The sequence below is a fragment of the Helianthus annuus genome, chromosome 12, assembly GCF_002127325.2.
Source record: "Helianthus annuus cultivar XRQ/B chromosome 12, HanXRQr2.0-SUNRISE, whole genome shotgun sequence".
Classification (NCBI taxonomy): domain Eukaryota; kingdom Viridiplantae; phylum Streptophyta; class Magnoliopsida; order Asterales; family Asteraceae; genus Helianthus; species Helianthus annuus.
Genome location: NC_035444.2, coordinates 5,352,307 through 5,371,518, shown reverse-complemented (window position 1 = coordinate 5,371,518; position 19,212 = coordinate 5,352,307). Strand labels below are relative to the sequence as shown.

At 34.1% G+C, this 19,212-nt stretch overlaps 1 protein-coding gene across 2 annotated transcripts; it reads left to right on the top strand.

Annotated features, from left to right (window-relative positions):
- The first annotated feature begins 6,264 nt into the window (after nt 1-6,264).
- On the top strand, nt 6,265-19,015 carry LOC110893875 (topless-related protein 4). Of its 2 annotated transcripts, none has more exons than XM_022141023.2 (25): nt 6,265-6,417; nt 7,514-7,622; nt 7,725-7,904; nt 8,546-8,659; nt 8,764-8,922; nt 8,988-9,183; nt 9,280-9,400; nt 10,046-10,158; nt 10,239-10,413; nt 10,502-10,611; nt 11,689-11,758; nt 11,840-11,913; nt 12,045-12,236; nt 13,345-13,472; nt 13,555-13,789; nt 14,507-14,671; nt 15,396-15,488; nt 15,592-15,741; nt 16,160-16,270; nt 16,677-16,856; nt 16,924-17,052; nt 17,573-17,668; nt 17,754-17,942; nt 18,026-18,192; nt 18,620-19,015. In XM_022141023.2, the coding sequence occupies exons 2-25, from the start codon at nt 7,543-7,545 to the stop codon at nt 18,822-18,824; spliced, it is 3,432 nt and encodes a 1,143-aa protein (XP_021996715.1). In that variant the 5' UTR covers nt 6,265-6,417; nt 7,514-7,542; the 3' UTR covers nt 18,825-19,015. The 2 variants fall into 2 exon arrangements, with proteins under 2 accessions (XP_021996715.1, XP_021996714.1); XM_022141022.2 differs by having other exon boundaries at nt 10,236-10,413.
- Nucleotides 19,016-19,212: the final 197 nt, after the last annotated feature.

Genomic DNA, 19,212 nt, shown 5'->3' with positions numbered 1-19,212 from the left:
CATTATATGTATTGACTTTATTTTAACGTATGTGACAGGTGTTTAAGGTGTTAGCTTACTAGGAAAGCGAGGCCAAAATAAAGCTTTAGAGCCCAACAAATAGTTGTAGGTAGTGGTCTACCTAGGGGTCTCTAAAAGCAAATAAACAACTGCCATGGAGCCGTTGGAGTTGTCTGATCAGGAGACTATGGCATTTGTTGTCTGTAGATCTTGTCTAGACGAGTCTTAATGACTCTAAGACAATACTTTATTCATTTGGCTTGTAATAATTGAATCTGAGTTGTCGAAACAGTGTTATTTGCCTAGTTGTTATCTATGATAACTTGTTTATTTATTTGGGATATGGTATGGGACAAAAACAAATGTTCAGAATTTGATCATTGATAGTAGTTTTTTTGAAGAATCTGCTGATGATGAAACAACTGTGTATGCTAACGACTGTTCGATTTACCACTGTTGACTAAAAGACATAAATTTAAATAGTATTAATCTTTGTTGTCGCATCTTCATTTTAATTATTTCAGTCATTCCTAACAGTGGTTAGGCTAATATCAGATGTTAGACTTACCACTGTTGAATTACACTGATTGAAAACAACTGTTTTTGAAACTTATGCTTGCCTAAAAACACATCCACTGCTAAATGGTACCGTTTGTTATCATAATTTCTGTTTTTCCTAATGACTGTTCATTTACAATAGTGCTAACTGCTGACTGTCATGCATTATGATAACAGAGGTTCTGACGTGGACAGATGTTAGCTAAAAATAAAACAACTGCTGAAAGTTATCATCTGTTGTCATAACTTCTGTTTATCTAACAACTGTTTGACTTACACTATTTCCAACGACCAACAGAGGTTTCCAAACACATTTTGTTAGACATCTTTTATTAAGTTTGTAAATGTAAATAACAAATTCAATAAGGGGTCTATGTGTAAATATTTTTCATTTGTTGAAAATATGGGAAAACGAAAACACAACTGTCATTATTTCTTTAGCATTATTACACATCAATCATCTATCATCTGACTTCCTTCAAAAATCTCTTTTTCTCAGTCATTTTCTAGGGTTTCAACTTTCTTATTCTCCGTCTTCTACACTTGAATCACTGGAGGTTTTGTTGTTTTTTCTTCAACAACTGGTATGTAAATTCATATTGTAATACTTTATATTGTTTAACCGATTTTAATTAAAAAAAATCAAATCCTATCTTGCTACAAATACGATTTTACGTTTATTGCTATACATTCAAGAAGGGTTTAGTTAGGTGTTTGAATCATTTGTTGATAACATATTAAAATAGTTATTATTTGCAGAAAATTTTTAACTCATACTCTGTTTCTATGATTAATTTAAGTAGATACTCTGTTAATATAAAAAGTTAATGTTCATCTTCGAAGCCAACTTTTTAATTTCAATGTTTTAACATCTTTACTAATTTAGGTTTTGTCATGTATACTACATTTTTCAAGTTTCTTGATAACCCAGAATCTTTGAAACTGGTATGAAATGTTTTTATATACATAATTTATTTTTATTGAGATATATATTTAACAGTTGTTATGGTTTATATTTTCTTACACTACTTAAAAATTATATACATGATGTACCTATAGCCTTTGCTAATCAAAAGTGGGGAGATTGTTGGCAAAAAAATAAGTTGCGAATCTATCATGAGTCTGGTAAAAATGGGTTATGAAGGTCAGAACAGAAAATTCAACACCAATAATAACTGACGGTTGGGACAATGTTGTTAAAGATCTCAATCTGCCGAGGGATACTTTGTTGGTTTTCAAAGCGTTAGGTGATTTTGGGTTTGAAATTTCATGTTTTGTTGATGGGATGTGTGGTGAATCTTATTTCACGTTTAATCGTTATGCAAGATTTGGTTTTACGGTATGACTATTGATCTTAACTTCAATCCTTTTGCATCTTAAACGTGTCAGCACTTATTCTCATAAGTTACATACTTCACATATAGTATTCATTATTTTTAATTTTATGCAGGTAATCGAAGACTGCTTCATTAAACAGTTTTATGTAAACAGCCCACCAAGTTGCAAATTTCAAATCTGTTATAATGGTTCCTATTGGAATGTTGAGGTATCTAAGGTTGATACAAACTTTGTATTTGCTAGAGGATAGCCTGAAATGTGCAAGGATGTTGGGATACTTGAGGATGATTTGCTTGTGTTTAGCAGAATTGATGATGTTGTTTTTGAGGTAGTAGTTTATAGAGATGAGATTGAGATTTGCTTTTCGAAGAAAGCTGAATCTGATGATGATAGTGTATTTAGCATTAGCAGTAAAAGTTTTAATTCTTTTAGCATTATATTAATTATTTCATTAATGTTGACCAGGACATCTATGAGGATGAAGAAGTTGTGTCTGTAGGTGAAGGAAGAACTGTTACTCACGTACTTACTAAATCATTAAAATTATTTATTTTTAATTTAACACATATAAAAATTTAATGTTTTTACAACTATTAGTAATGTTGTTTACTGATGTTACATTTATCCAATAATGTATTATTTAGAAGAAGTTACGAACGAATGTCGAATGCACGTCGAAGAGACGCATGTCTTCACGATTGAATAAAACACAAGATGTAAGTTTATCGTGTTAAAGATTGTTATATTACTATGGTTATTAAAGTCATTGTATGACAACAGGTTAAGAAGAAAGGTAAAGTTACTTCTGAGAGAAAGGAGACGATCAAGAATATGACTAAGGGAAATGTTGCCTTACCTGTCGACACAAGTGATCATATTGGATGTTCTTTATCTGCTCACAAAGTTAAGGTATCTATACTCGCCACTTAATCAGTATATCTTATATAAACTGTTTTTTTTTGTTCATATATTCTACATTCCTTTAATTCACATGCATATGTTTACTTTTTCATCAAGGGGAAGAGAGCCGCCAACGTTCAGAAAAAGCTTATCTGTAGAAATAAGATTATAAAGACTGCAAAAAAACATTCTGGACATCTTCTCGACCCTGAGTTCTTTCATTTTGATCGCAAAGGAGACTATAGGCTGGTATAATGTTTTTTATAACAAGCTAATGATTTACGTTTATTTGTCTGACTATTATTTTTTTCCACACAATACATGTAGCGTCTTCCTGTTGAAGTTGCCAGACGAGCAGGTCTTTCTGTTGATCTTCATCCTTTGAAAGTTCAAAACATGGTTGGAGTTGTGGAGGTTTATGATGTTAAGTCGGAGTTAAATGATTTGAAGCCACGTTATGCATTGGACGGTTGGCGAAAGTTTATGACTGAGGATAAGTTGAGATTTGGTGATATGTTGCACTTCACATACGTGTCTTCGGAACAAAAGATCATATTAAATCAAGTTACCTCAGTTTAACAACGACATTTAAGTATGTTATGATATCAGATATTATAATTATGAATTTTTTTGATAGTGAAATTGTATGTTTTTTTTTTAAATTATTAACTTGATGTTTTGCTGCTATGTATAGCTAACATGATAAAACACTGTTATTAGCACTTTATGTTTTATATATAGATGATATCATGCTTCTTTTTGCTAATAGTAACTGCAATTAGTAGAAACTTGGTTTTTTAATCGCAAATGCGACATTCTTCTGCATTTATGGGTTTATGAATTCAGAATAATGGATGGATGTATATGACTGTATTTGGCATGATGATGTTGTGTTTCATGTTGTCAAAACCAGGGTTTGAACATCTGTTTGACTTTTGGTCAATAGTTAATGGAAATACAAGAACAAACAGTGGTTTGAACATCTGTTTGACTTTTGGTCAATAGTTAATGGAAACCCATGTTAGGTTCAACAATGTTTTGAAGATGAAAACAGTGTGAGAAGATAGTAGATCTGATTAAGTTAAACATCTGTTCAGATTTAAACAGATGTTTGGCCTTTTATATCAGAGGTTTGGACTTAAACAGATGTTTGTGCTTAAATAGATGTTTCACCTTGAACAGATGTTTTTCCTTAAACAGATGTTTGGCCTTCTATATCAGATATATGGACTTAAACAGATGTTTGGCCATAAACAGATCTGTGGTGTTAAACCAAACATCTGTTTAAGGTCAACATCTGTTTGACTATTGGTCAACATCTGATTGACTTTTGGTCAACATCTGTTTTAATTTTGGTCAACATCTCATTTAGTATTCAACAGAACTTTGAATAACTCAATATCTGTTTAATTTGTTATTTCGTTTTCTTGAATTCTATGTAATTTTGTAAAGTAGTACTAAAACAAACATTTTTAAAAATCCCAAGTCACCTTATCATTAAAGTAATTTTGTAAAGTAGTTTGTTCTCAACATAATGGAATTGCTGTTGAATAAAGCTATTAATCATTAATTTATATCAATTTTGTAAGTCTGCAGTAATTATTTTTTTACTCTCTGTCGATATATGTTATGCATGGTTTTCTAAGAAATGACCCATGTTTGCACACGGGTCTTACCGCTAGTATATATATATATATATATATGTATATATATAACATATCTCCCAATTCCCAGCCCTAATTACTCATCCATCTCCTCTGCTTCTTTCTCCCTCTTCACCCAATAACCAGTGACCAGACATAACCATCTTATTTCTCCCTCTTCACCCGATCACCAGTGGCCAGGGGTTTGATCTATCTATATATTGAGGATTGTTTCAAACTTTTCAAAATCAAAAACTTTAACATGTAGTAGTTAGTACCTTTGGTGATACCGAATCGAGGCGTGATTCTAACGAATCAAACTGATTCTTCAACTGCAAAGAGAGAGAGAGAGAGAGAGAGAGTGACGATCGAACAATAGATCTTGTAGAGGAAGTTACCCATGACAGCAGCAGTGGAAGCAAACCCCACCGTGAACCACATCAATCGCATCCTCATCATCATCTTTGAATTCAGAAATAGGGCTTCACAATCTATTTTTTCACTTTAGTATGTAAATCTCAAATCATGTAGCTGTTCTTTGAAAGAGGTTCCAATGAGGTAAGCAAGCTCCTCATAAAGCAACTGGATTTTTGGCCTTTTTGCTTTGATGTAAGGATTAATCTTTATAATCGACATATCGTTGTCATTCTCGTAAAGTAACCTCCTTAACTTATCTCTCCAGATCTATGTTTGCCATATCTCAGATTTAGCTTTGATGCAATTTCAAGTCTAGTTGTTAAGTTCCAAGTGGGTTCAGTGGGTCTTTATGATTAAAGAAATCAAATTTTTGCACCAACATACTCGTCTTCATTTTCTAATCAAAAGCCCTAACATCTTAATGTCTAACTATTATTAAAGAAATCGAATTTTAGGATTATCATAAGAGGGTTGTTCCAGGTTCTTAAATGGTGGTGGTGGGGTTTGGTGGTGATTGCTAGATCTGGTTATTTAGAGAGAGAGACTTACAGTGTTTAGAGAGAGAATGGATTTTAGATATTATTTTTGTGTTGTTTATTAAAATATTTTTTAAATGATTTGGTAATGAGTAAAAAGACTAAATTACCCTTATGTGAATATATTTAACTGAAATTTTTAACCAGGTTAATGCTAAAGGACGTATGTTGTAGTGGGTTTTCCAAATAAAGGATTGTGACTGTAATTATTAAAGTTAAAGGCTATCTATTGAAATTCGATACAAACATAAAGGACGAAAAATGTAATTTACCCTACCATATAAAAGAAAGTTTTGAAATCGGAAAGTGAAAGCTAGTTATGGGATGATAAAGAAAATTAAGTAGATTTTTAAATTTAATTAGTAATAACTAAATTTAAAAGATAAACATAAACATAAACAAACGGATATAAACGAACATAAAAGAACGATTTAAATGAATTGACATAGAGGAACGTAAACGAATAAACATAAATGAACGCACATAAGTGATCGTTCATGAACGTAAATGAACAAACGGGACATTGTTCATGTTCGTTCGTTTATTTAAATGAACAAAAAAAATTGTTCATGTTCGTTCATTTATTAAATAAAAGAACATGAACGAATTTCCTGCCGAACGATTCATGAACGATTCACTGAACGTTCGATTCGTTTACAACCCTACTTAATACGATAACTTGAATGAGAAGTAAGCTAAACAAAAAGTAGAGATAAGGGGTACGTTTAGCACCACCCGTCTATAAATTCCAATAAGTCATAAAACCTTTCATTCAATAAGATGATAAGTTATAGTGATAAGTAGTCTCACTTATCATTTCCAACCCTATCATCTCGCACCACTCGTATTCTTCACCACTACTTATACCGTTCTTCCTTTCACCATTTTCATCTCTCTCTCTCTCTCTCTCTACAAATCCCTAAAGTAGGAGCGAGAACAATTAGTTACCAGTAAAAAGCGATTTCGATTCTTTCTCTACAAATCTCCAGATCTGTTTCTCTAATTTTTCATCATCCAATTCCAAGGTATGAGACTCAAATCTCGCTTATTTTTTTGTTTGTTTGTTAAACCTAGGTTATTATTCATGTTTTTAGGTTAATTATATGCGTAGATCATATATATATCGAACGTAGATGATTTTGTTTACGGAAATTTGTGGTTTTAGGTTAATTATACGCAGCTGTTTGTTAGGGTTTTGGTTGCTAAGTTTTGTAGTTGAATTTTAAGGGAATTTAGGTCGGATTTTTTTGTTTGATCCGTGAAGGTTTTGATTGGATTTTGCTTGTTAAGTTTCTAGTTGAATTTTAGGAAATTTAGGTCAGATTTTTGTTATTTGATCCGTGAAGAATTTGATAACTTTTTTAGGGTTTTGCTTGTTAAGTTTCTAGATGAATTTAAAGGAAATTAAGGTCAGATTTTTGTTGTTTGATCCTTGAAAATTTTGATTTTTTTAGGGTTTTGCTTGTTAAGTTTTTTAATTGACTTTTAAGGAAATTAAGGTCAGATTTTTGTTGTTTAATCCATCAAGATTTTGATAGTTTTTTTTTTTTTTTACTTTTTTTAGGGTGTTGCTTGTTAAGTTTCTACTTGAATTTTAAGGAAAAAAAGGTTGGATTTTTGTTGTTTGATCCATGATGATTTTGATAAATTTCCTATTTACTTTATAAACTTTTTAGAGTTTTTCTTGTTAAGCTTCTAGTTGAATTTTAAGGAAATTAAGGTTGGATTTTGGTTGTTTAATCCGTGAAGATCGTGATTTTTTCTTAATTTTTTTTAGGGTTTTGCTTGTTAAGTTTCTAGTTGAATTTTAAGGAAATCAAGGTTGGATTTTTGTTGTTTGATCTGTGAAGATTTTATAATTTTCTTATTTATTTTGTTTTAGAGTTTTTCTTGTTAAGTTTTTAGTTGAATGTTAAGGAAATTAAGGTTGGATTTTTGTTTTTTTGATCCGTGAAGATTTTGATAATTTTCTTATTTATTTTGTTTTTAATTTCTTTTAGAGTTTTTCTTGTTAAGTTTCTAGTTGAATAAGGAAATTACGGTCGGATTTCTGTTGTTTGATCCGTGAAGATTTTAATACATTTTCTTTAATAGTTTTTAAATTTGTATTTTTTTTTGCAGATTTAGGGAATAAACAAGAAAGGGGAACTATGTCTTCCCTTAGCAGGGAGTTGGTGTTTTTAATACTCCAGTTTTTAGATGAAGAGAAGTTTAAGGAGACGGTTCACAGGTACGGTTTATAAATTTACAATTTTTTCAAAATTGGTTTGATGCTTTCAGTTTTGGTTTCGGTGTTGTGTTTATCTGTTAATGGATTTGGTTTATTGTTAAGGCTGGAGCAAGAGTCAGGTTTTTTCTTCAATGTTCGTTACTTTGAGGAAATGGTGACGAATGGCGAATGGGATGAGGTGGAGAAGTATCTTTCGGGATTCACGAAGGTGGATGATAACAGATATTCGATGAAGATCTTTTTTGAGATACGGAAACAGAAATACCTAGAAGCCCTAGACAAGTATGTGTTTGCATAATCTTTTTAATTAAATCCGAAATGCAATTAATGAGGAAAAGTTGGAAACTTTTAAGCCTTTAATGATCTATTAATATTAATTAGAGAATTTTGATTGTTATAAAACCATAGTATGGTATTGGGTTTAAAACACATGGCGAGCTTGGTTTTAAAATGCGCGCATAATGCGTGATGCGCCCGATGCACTAATGAGAGCGCATCGCAACAGCTGATGCGATGAGTTTACGTGATGCGAGAATATTGCGCGCATTTCGCATAATGCGCTCTGATGCACGCAACATTGTTTCTTATGCTTTTTTTTCCAGATTTTATGAACTGTGTTCGGTTTTTTCCATAATTAACATCTTAGTATGCTTGATTTGAACCAAAAAACACAACTCTTATCTTCTAACTACGTCAGTTGTTTTACTTTAAGTATGTTTTTATAAGTTCTTATGTATAAATAATTTTAACTATTTTTTTATAAAGAACGCATCACATACGTGATGCGCTCGCATTGCGCATCACGCATCACGCATCAGATTTTTGGACTAAACGCATCGGAGCGCATCACGCAATTTAAAACCAAGATGGTGAGATTGTTTTAGAATGATGCATTAGATTCTTATGTTTTATTCACTTTATAGGAAGGATCGTGCTAAAGCCGTTGAAATTCTAGTGAAGGACTTGAAGGTGTTTTCGGCTTTTAATGAAGATCTTTTTAAAGAAATAACTCAGCTTTTGACTCTGGAGAATTTCAGGTTTATTTCCGTATTGTAAAATATATATAGTGTTGTCTGAATTTATTTGTAAAACATTGGTGGTTTACGATAATAACTAATTAGTAACTACTATGTGTATACAGAGACAACGAACAATTATCTAAATATGGAGACACAAAGTCTGCAAGGGGTATAATGTTGGGCGAGCTTAAAAAGTTGATCGAAGCAAATCCTCTTTTTCGCGATAAGCTAAACTTCCCAACGTTAAAAAACTCAAGATTGCGTACACTTATCAATCAAAGGTATCTGCGGTTGACATTTCTCGCTCAAGTGATTTCATGTTGACCTTTTTCTTTTTGGTTTGTAGTTTAAACTGGCAACATCAGCTGTGTAAAAACCCTAAACCGAATCCTGACATAAAGACTTTGTTCGTTGACCATTCTTGTGGACAGTCACAGCCAAACGGTGCTAGGGCTCCATCCCCCGTAAATAATCCGTTAAATAATCCATTAATGGGTGCGGTACCAAAACCCGCAGGCTTTCCACCTCTGGGTGCTCATGGAGTAAGTGGAAACAAGTTTTTTTTTTTAAAAATCTTAATCATGTTTTGTAATTTATTTTGCATTTTGCATTTATTTTTTTAATTTTTTTGTGTAAAGCCTTTTCAGCCTGCACCAGCAACTCTGCCGACGTCTCTTGCTGGTTGGATGGCAAATCCATCCACCGTTCATCCGTCAGCTTCTGCGGGTCCTCTCGGTTTCAATCCACCAAGTAATTCTGGTACGTAATTTATTCGGTTTTATTTGATGTAGTGTAAACGAATTGAACGTTCAGCAAATAGTTCGTAAACTGTTCGGCGGGAAATTCGTTTATGTTGGGTTGTTTAATAAATGAACAAACACCAACGAAATTCCGTTTGATAAGTTAAACAAATGAGCAAGAGCAGAGGGCTGCGTTCGTTCGTATATGTTTGTGAACGTTCAGTAATGTGTTCATTTATGTTAGCTCGTTTGTGCTCATTTGTGTTCGTTTCCTTTAAAGGTTTTTTCTGGTTATATATTTATTTATTAGTTTTTTTCTGGTTATATATTTAACCATTTCAACTTTAGTTTGTGTTAAAGCTTGACAAACTTCTTAATTTTTGTGTTGATTATGTTTATGATAATTATATCAACTATGTTCTGATAGTCAAGTACTTATTTCTGGATTTCTCGTAATCTTATTGATGAAAAATGCATATTTTATTTTAAAATGTAATCTCGTTCGGTAACCGTTCATGAACTGTTAATGAACATGTTAATTTCTCAATGAACGGACACGGACAATGCCTTGTTCGTGTTCGTTCGGTTCGTTTCGTTTACAGCCCTAGATTTAGTTAAAGTTGTTTTTTTCCTCACATTGACATCTCTTTATTTGACATAACAGCCATGTTAAAGCGCCCCAGGACTCCACCAACCAACAACCCTGTTGTCGACTACCAAACCGCTGACTCCGAACATGTGTTAAAGCGAACAAGGACATTCGGTATTTCCGAAGAAGTACAGCACTTTCTCTACACTAGTGTATTTGACATCTTAATCTAATTAGGGTCTGACCAAATTTGTGATGTTGTTAGCAGGCCAATCATTTGCCTGTAAACATCTTACCTGTTGGTTACAGCGGTCAAAATCAAAGTCATGGTCAAAGCTCATATTCGTCTGACGATTTACCAAAAACGGTGGTGATGACCCTAAATCAGGGTTCGGCAGTTAAAAGCATGGATTTTCATCCAGTACAACAAATTCTTCTTCTTGGTTGGTTGTCGTTTTCTTTAATAATGACTTTGCGTTAGTCATGTATTATGTCACTAATTTTCCGTTTTTTTTTTTTGACGATCTACAGTTGGAACAAGCACAGGGGAAATCATGATATGGGAACTTGCTAGCAGAGAACGGCTTGCTCATAAGAATTTTAAAGTTTGGGATCATAGCGCCTTTTCAATGCCTTTGCAGGTCTGCATCCATCACATCGGCGCGACACTAACTTTTTTTTTTTGTCTTTTTTGTACTTTAGCCCCCTAACTTTCCGTTTTACACTTTTACCCCCTTAACTTTCTAAAACTTTATGAAATGTCATTTTGACTCTCTCGAGTTTTAAGTGGTTATATTTTTATATATGTACGCGTCAGTATAAATTCAAGTTGGTTTACGTTTTGACGTAATTTTTTTTTCCTTGAAATGAGTCGGGTGAAATATAATACGTTTTTGTGTATATTTTGATGTACGTTTTCAGTTGGTCTACGTTTTGATGTAAATGCTGTTCGGAAACATAGTTGTTAATGGCGAATAGCGACAAATAGCGATAAGGTACCTATATGCTACATAGCGAATAGCGACGATAAACAGCGGGTGCTATTTTATAAATAGAGATACACTAGAATGTTTTTTTTTAGTTTTTTTTATATGTATATATTATATCAAAATACACTGGTATATACACTATTTTAGATGTATATTTAACAAAAATCTAAAATCCAGCTTTTTTATAGCTATATTTAATTGCTATTTATATAAAAAAACAAAAAAAAAACGAAATAAAATGTCGCTATTATCGCTATCTATCGCTACAACCCTAATAGCGAGCCTAGACCTATACGCTACGTAGCGCGCTATAGCGATCGCTACGCCTGCCATTGACAACTATGTTCGGAAACGAGTCGGGTCAAATATAATACGTTTTCATTAGATGGTATAAATTCGAGTTACTTTACGTCTCGATACCGCTGCAACACGGTCCCATCCTTGAACTTAAAGAACCACTATTTTCTTACGTTTCGAAGTTTTCAAGGAAATAAGTTGGGTCAAATATAAAACGTTTTCGTGCTTATTTTTATGAACGTTTTTCAGTTGGTCTATGTTCTGACGTAAATTTTGTTCGGAAACGAGTCGGGTCAAATATTATACGTTTGCATTAGACGGTATAAATTTGCGTTACTTTACATTTCGCCGCCGCCGCAACGCGCGGGAGAAATTTACTAGTTAAGATTAATTATACTTCTATTCTCCTTGACCATTGACTCTTTATGCTAGGCTGCTTTGACCAATGATTATACTGCATCAATCAATCGTGTAACTTGGAACCCTGACGGAACCCTCTTTGGTATCTTAACCGTTACCTTATATATTTCTTTAGTTCTTTTGTCAATAAAATCTTAGTTAAACTATACGAATTTCGACTCAGGCGTTGCATACTCGAAGTACGTCGTGCAGATATACTCATACAATGGTGGTGATGATGTCCGAAACCACTTGGAGGTTTGTTTGATTCCTTTTTTGCCCTCTTTCGTTCTAAGCGGTTCCCATTAATATATATTAACTGCATTATTATTATTATTATTATTATTATTATTTATTATAATAATAATAATAATCTATATTATAAACAGATTGAGGCTCATACTGGCAGCGTTAATGACCTCGCGTTCTCTTACCCAAACAAACAACTTTGCATCGTGACGTGTGGAGAAGACAGACTAATCAAGGTTTGGGATGCCGCAACGGGTGCGAAACAGTTTACGTTTGATGATCATGAAGCACCTGTATATTCTATATGTCCACATTTTAAAGAAAACATTCAGGTATTAATTATACGCCACTCCTTTGAAATTTACGTTATTTGCCCTATATTAGTTTACAAATTTTCTCCCCTCTCAAAAACACTATTCCTTTTTCTTTTCTTTTAACCCTTTTATTTTCTATCTTTCACGCTTTTAACTCTTTTCATCTTTTACATAACCCCCATAGTTTTCATCTTTTACACTTTTAACCCTATAGTTTTCATAGTTATTAAAGGCGTTAGGCGCACTCAAGGCGCATAGGCCTCGCCTGGGGCCTAGGCGCAAGGCGCAAAAAAAGCGCGGGCCTGAGAAAAAAAAAGCGAACAACAAAAAAAACTTAAAATATTTTTATATAATAGAAAATTAATACTATACTTTAAATAAAATAAATTAAAACTATTATACAACATTTAATATCATCTATTTAGTACCAAAAGTTATAAAATGCTAGTTTATTAGTGTAGAAAAGTAGTTCCGTTAGATAAAAGTAGAAATATAGCTAGAATCTTGCCAGAATTTAGAGAATTTGGCCGAAAACTCTCAATAATCTAGGAATCTCACCAGAATCTGCGCATGAACCATCACCTGGAGAATTAAAGCGCAATTGCCTTGACTTAAGGCGCAATTGCCTCGCCTAGCTAGGAAATTGGGCCTAGGCGCAAGAGGCGATGGCTTTTAACAACTATGATAGTTTTCATCTTTTACATGTTTGTCACAAACATTTACTAGTTTTAACCCCAACACTTTTCCACTTTCAACTTTGGTCCCCTGTACTTTACATCTTTTACAAATTTGTCGTTTTACGATTCGTTCTAGATTTTGCAAGTTAACACGTTGCAATGTCCACGTGTAGTTCAACGTTTTTACGTCTATTTTTTATGGTTTAACGGCTCCCTTGAAACTCGCGGATCCTAAGCCGGCTTAGTTATTCTTTTCTATGTTTTACTTTTTCGGTCTAACTTTTGCGAGTTAACACGCTGTAACGTGCGTGCGTGATTCATCTTTTTTACGTTTACCTTTTGTTCGGCTTAACTGTCCCGCTGCAAAGCGCGGGTCATAGATGCTACTTTTTTCTATAATATAAGACCTTTTGAAAATGTTATTAATTTTCTATATCTTCGTATACCAGTTTATATTCTCGACAGCAACTGACGGGAAAATAAAAGCATGGTTATACGACAATATGGGTTCAAGAATCGAATATGATGCACCAGGTCATTCATCCACCCGAATGGCGTACAGTGCAGATGGAACGAGGTTTGAATAGTCAACAACTTTGTGTGTGTGTGTTATGTTTATAACATATTTGTTAACTTATATTATTTACTTAACATAACAGGTTATTCTCATGTGGTACCAATAAAGAAGGGGAATCATACGTTGTAGAATGGAATGAAAGTGAAGGGGCTGTAAAACGAACATATAACGGGCTTGCGAAGCGATCGGTTGGCATTGTGCAATTCGATACGACCAAAAACCGTTTTCTTGCTGCCGGTGACGAGTTTCTTGTTAAAATTTGGGATATGGATAGCGTAAACTTGTTGACGACTGTTGATGCCGATGGTGGTTTACCGGTACTCATTATATATATAGGGAATGGTTAAAATGAGAACTAGCTTGAGTTTTGAGAACTTTTTGATCTAAAGGTTTTTTGATTTTTTTTTTCATGAAACTTTTTCAAAAAAAAAATCGTATACGACTTCTTACACCTTCGTAAACCAGATTTACACCGTCATAAGGTTCTGGGGCTGCTGACGTCAGCAGCCATTTACTGCGCTGTAAATCAAACTTGCATGTCGAATAAATGTCGGCTCGTCGAATTTTTTTTTTTCAATTTTTTTTCACAGATGTATTAGTTAAGTGTTAATCTACCTTTGTGCAAAATTGTACAATATCCCTTAACGTACGATGCGTACGCGATTAATATATAACATGCGGATTTTGTACAATTTGGCTTCCGAGTTTAGGAACATGTCCGGGTTTGGTAAATATAACATGCGGGTTTTGATAAATATATCATGCGGATTTTGTAATTTTTTGGCTTCCGAGTTTGTGAAGTCCGGGTTTGATAAATATAACATGTGGGTTTTCGTCTTTTGAGGTTTATAACGTGCGGATTTCTAATCGCGTACGCATCGTACGTTAAGGCCAGTTGTACGTTAACTGACCCCTTCTTATATATATGTATATATATATATATATATATATATTTAAAATGTTAGATTTTTGATACATGGTTGTGACTATTTGTTAAGAAATACGTGTGTATATATAATTTAACATATGTGCAGGCTTCTCCTTGCGTACGGTTCAACAAGGAAGGGATGCTATTGGCTGTCACAACAAATGATAATGGTATCAAGATTTTAGCTAATCCAGATGGAATTAGGCTTTTAAGAACTGTTGAGACTCGCGCGTTTGATCCGTCTAGAGTTGCATCGGCATCTATTGTGAAGGTAAAGATTTTTGTTACGGTTCACGTTGTTCAGCGGGAAGTTCGTTTATGTTTGTTTAGTCAATAAACGAACGAATATGAGCACATCTTTTTGTTCATTTGATTAAACGAACGAACATGAACACACGTTTTGTTCGTTCATTTATGTTCGTGAACGTCCGTTTATGTTCGTTCATTTGTGTGCGTTTATGTTCGTTTATGTACATTTGTTTATGTTTGTTTCATTTTAAATACACCAGTAATTATATTTATATAAATATTAAACATAAAAGGAACTTTCTAACTGCTTAATATAAATAATCGGTAATTGCGTTTTCTAGTAATAATAATAGGTTTTCCAATGGAATTTATCGTAACTAATCACTAAATTATATTAAAAATTACTTTACGTTCGTTTATGTTTAGTAAATTATGTTCATTTATGTTAACTCAGTTGTGTTTATTTGTATTGTTTATTGTTTATTATATAATGTTCGTTTAAGTTTGTTTACTTATGTTCGTTTAGGTTTCATACGAACGAACATAAACGGACAGGAACATGCCTATTTTCTTTATAAACAAACATGAACAAAAATGTGTTCGATCATATGTTCGTGTTTGGAAAAAGTTAAATGAACGAAGACGAACATGCCTCTATTCATGTTCATTCGGTTCATTTACAGGCCTACCGGTTTATAGTTAATTAAATTCTATGTCGTACTTACCAAATGCTCTAACACGTACAGAGTTCCGCTATGACCACATTCGGTGCTTCTAATCCATCTGCGGGACCCAGCATTATGGAAAGAGTTACACCAGTGACCTCAATGGTTACAATGGTGAGATACTTTCGATACGAACTCATCTTACAGTTACACTAATATAAATATGTCCATATTTAAAATCATGATATTAACCTTTTTACGTGGGGTCCGCTTGTAGAACGGTGAGAATCGGAGTTTGGTTGATGTTAAACCTAGAATCGGAGATGAATCCATGGAAAAATCTAGAATATGGAAGTTGACAGAAATCACAGAACCGTCACAATGCCGCTCATTAAGGCTTCCGGATTCTACATCTTCTACCATGCGGGTATTTCATCGGTCTAGTCATTATAACATCTCTGCTTTTTTTATTATCATATCTGGGTTGGGTTGCGGATAAACTGGTCAATTCGCCAACAAGTTAAAAGCTAGAAATAAAAAAACTACTAATTCAACCCATTTGACCCGTTTTACACTTTTACCTTAACATGCTATACGGATCACAATATCACACCGGTGTTTCATGTGTTAAACTGGTTTGGCTCAGGGTTAAGTTTTTTTGACAAAATTAAATAAACGGGCCGTGTTGGGGTAACACGATACCAACCGTACCCGGCCCACCTCTAAACACGATTCTATTATGCCAGTTTTATAATAACTGATTATATATAGTTTTGGATTATTAAATGATATATCACTTTCAAAACATACATCCAAACACTCCTTTATCATATCCGTCATTACAGGTTTCACGGTTGATATACACAAACTCCGGACTTGCGATATTGGCTCTAGCAGCCAATGCCGTCCATAAACTATGGAAATGGCAGCGAAACGATCGCAATTCAACCGGCAAGGTAGTTTTATTATTATAATGATTGTTATCATTCTTTTTATAATTTTGAGTAAATTACTTTTTGAGTCCCTGTGTTTTAGTGGTTTTAACCATTTGAGTCCAAAATCAAAAAGTTTAACGCCCTAAGTCCCTAGCCTTTTATTTTATAACGTTTTGAGTCCAATTTTGTTCATTTTATAACGATTTGAGTCCAAAAAAATTGGACTCAAAAGGTTAAAATTTGGACTCAAAAGGACTCAAATGGTTAATGAAAATGCTTATAGGGACTCAGGTCGTTAAACTTTTTGCTTTTGGACTCAACTAGTTAAAACCACTAAAACACAGGGACTTAAAAAGTAATTTACGCTATAATTTTATTATTAATTCTCCATCCCACCTTTCCTCAACATATTGTTCGTCTTTTCTAGGCTACCGCAAATGTTGTCCCTCAGTTATGGCAACCGACAAGTGGCATCTTGATGACAAATGTTATTAGTGACACCAACCCCGAAGAAGCGGTCCCGTGTTTCGCACTGTCAAAGAATGACTCCTATGTTATGTCTGCATCTGGCGGAAAAATCTCGTTATTCAACATGATGACATTTAAGGTGACACGATAGTTGCATACATTTTACGTTTTTTTAACTTTTAACACTTTTTTTTTTTTATTTGTAGACTATGACTACATTTATGCCCCCTCCACCTGCGGCAACGTTTTTAGCGTTTCATCCACAAGACAATAATATTATAGCCATCGGCATGGAAGACTCGTCTATCCAAATCTACAACGTTCGCATAGACGAGGTTGTTTTTTTATTTAAAATTATAAGAGTAAAATGCCATTTTCGTCCCTTGGGTTTGGCCAGTTTTGCGACTTTCGTCCAAAGGTTTGTTTTTTCGCATCTAGATCCAAAAGGTTTGAATCTTGCCATTTTCAACCGGCTCGTTAACTTCATCCATATTTCTCCGTTTAGTCAAGGGTATTTCCGTCTTTTTTGTTAACTTAAAGGGCAATTCGGTCTCTTTCACTTTGTGTACAAGCATTTAGCATAATGTACAGATATTCAAAGGACCAAATTGCCCTTTAAGTTAAGAAAAAGACGAAAATACTCCTGAATTAACTGAGCAAAATAGATGAAGTTAATGAGCCGGATGAAAATGGTAAGATTTCAAACCTTTTGGATCCAAATGCGGAAAAACAAACATTTGGACGAAAGTCGCAAAACTGGCCAAACCTGAGGGACGAAAATGGCATTTTACTCTTTTTTAATTTAAAGTTATATGTATGAAAAACGAATCAGCTTTAATTATTTTCTTCAAACAGGTTAAAACCAAGCTTAAAGGGCACAGTAAACGGATAACAGGCTTGGCGTTCTCAAACGTGCTTAATGTTCTAGTATCTTCCGGTGCTGATTCACAAGTGAGAAAACCGGATCCTATTTAATATTTTCATTTCAGTTTTTTACATGTTTAATTTTCACAAAAAGTAACATAAATTTGTGCAGTTGTGCGTTTGGAGCACGGAAGGATGGGAGAAACAAACGAGTAAAAATTTGCAAATTCCACCCGGACGCGTTGCGGCTCCTGTAGTGGATACACGCGTACAGTTTCACAACGATCAAACACAATTGCTAGTAGTCCATGAAACTCAGATAGCTATATATGAAGCACCTAAACTTGAACGCATGAAGCAGGTCGGGTAACGGGTCAAAATTTATTTTCTAGTCATGAATTATGGAAATCTTTTTAATTTTCTTTTTATTATTCGTTACAACAGTGGGTCCCGCCAGAAACAAGTGGTTTGATCACACACGCGACTTTTTCATGCGATAGCCAGTCGATTTACGCGAGTTTCGAGGATGGCAGTGTCGGTATACTTACCGCATCATCACTCCGGTTAAGATGTCGTGTCACTTCCGCATCATACTTGCCAACCAATCCAAAGTAAGTATTTTTAAATGCTAGAGTAAAATGCCGTTTTCGTCCTTGAGGTTTGGCCACTTTTGCGACTTTCGTCCAAAGGTTTGTTTTTTCGCATCTAAATCCAAAAGGTTTGAAATCTTGCCATTTTCATCAACTCCATCCATTTTTTAACGAATCTTGCCAGTTTGATATAAATAAACAAAACAAACAGCTAAAATGACGAAAATGCCCTTGACTTAACGTAAAAAAATGGATGGAGTTAACGAGCCGGATTAAAATGACAAGATTTCAAACCTTTTGAATCCAGATGCGAAAAAACAAACCTTTGGACGAAAGTCGCAAAAGTGGCCAAACCTCAGAGGGACGAAAATGACATTTTACTCTAAATTCTATTACATGGACATAAACGTCTTTTTTACAAACATTGATCGACATTGACTTTTTGCAGTTCAAGGGTGTATCCACTTGTGGTTGCTGCGCACCCAACCGAACCGAATCAATTTGCATTAGGATTGACTGATGGCGGTGTGGTTGTGCTCGAGCCGCTAGAATCAGAAGGGAAATGGGGCACCTCACCGCCTATTGAAAACGGGGCTGGTCCGAGCAGTTTGACTGCTGGTGCGACAAGTACGACTGATCAATCGCAAAGGTAATATTTATATCGAGATTTAGGTACAGCGGTGAGTGTAGGGAAGTTATTATACCTGGAATATGTAGTGTTATAGATCTTTAGAATCAGGTATAGATGGTGTAAAGAAAATCTTTAAAGACATGTTGTCAGACAATTTGTGTTTCAAGTTATTATTGGTTTCGGTAGTGAGTTATACAAAGGTTTTGTCAGCTCTTTTTTGTTGTTTTGATGATATGAATTTTGTTATTATTGCTACTACTAATACTATTGCTCGATCCATTGTCGAGTGGTGGCGGATCTGGAAAATCCTTATAGGGGTAACGTTTCAAAAAAAAGGGTAACAAAATCGAAAAAACGTCAAAAAAAGGTCAAATTTTTCCAAAATTTACACTACCGTCAGATCGTCAAGG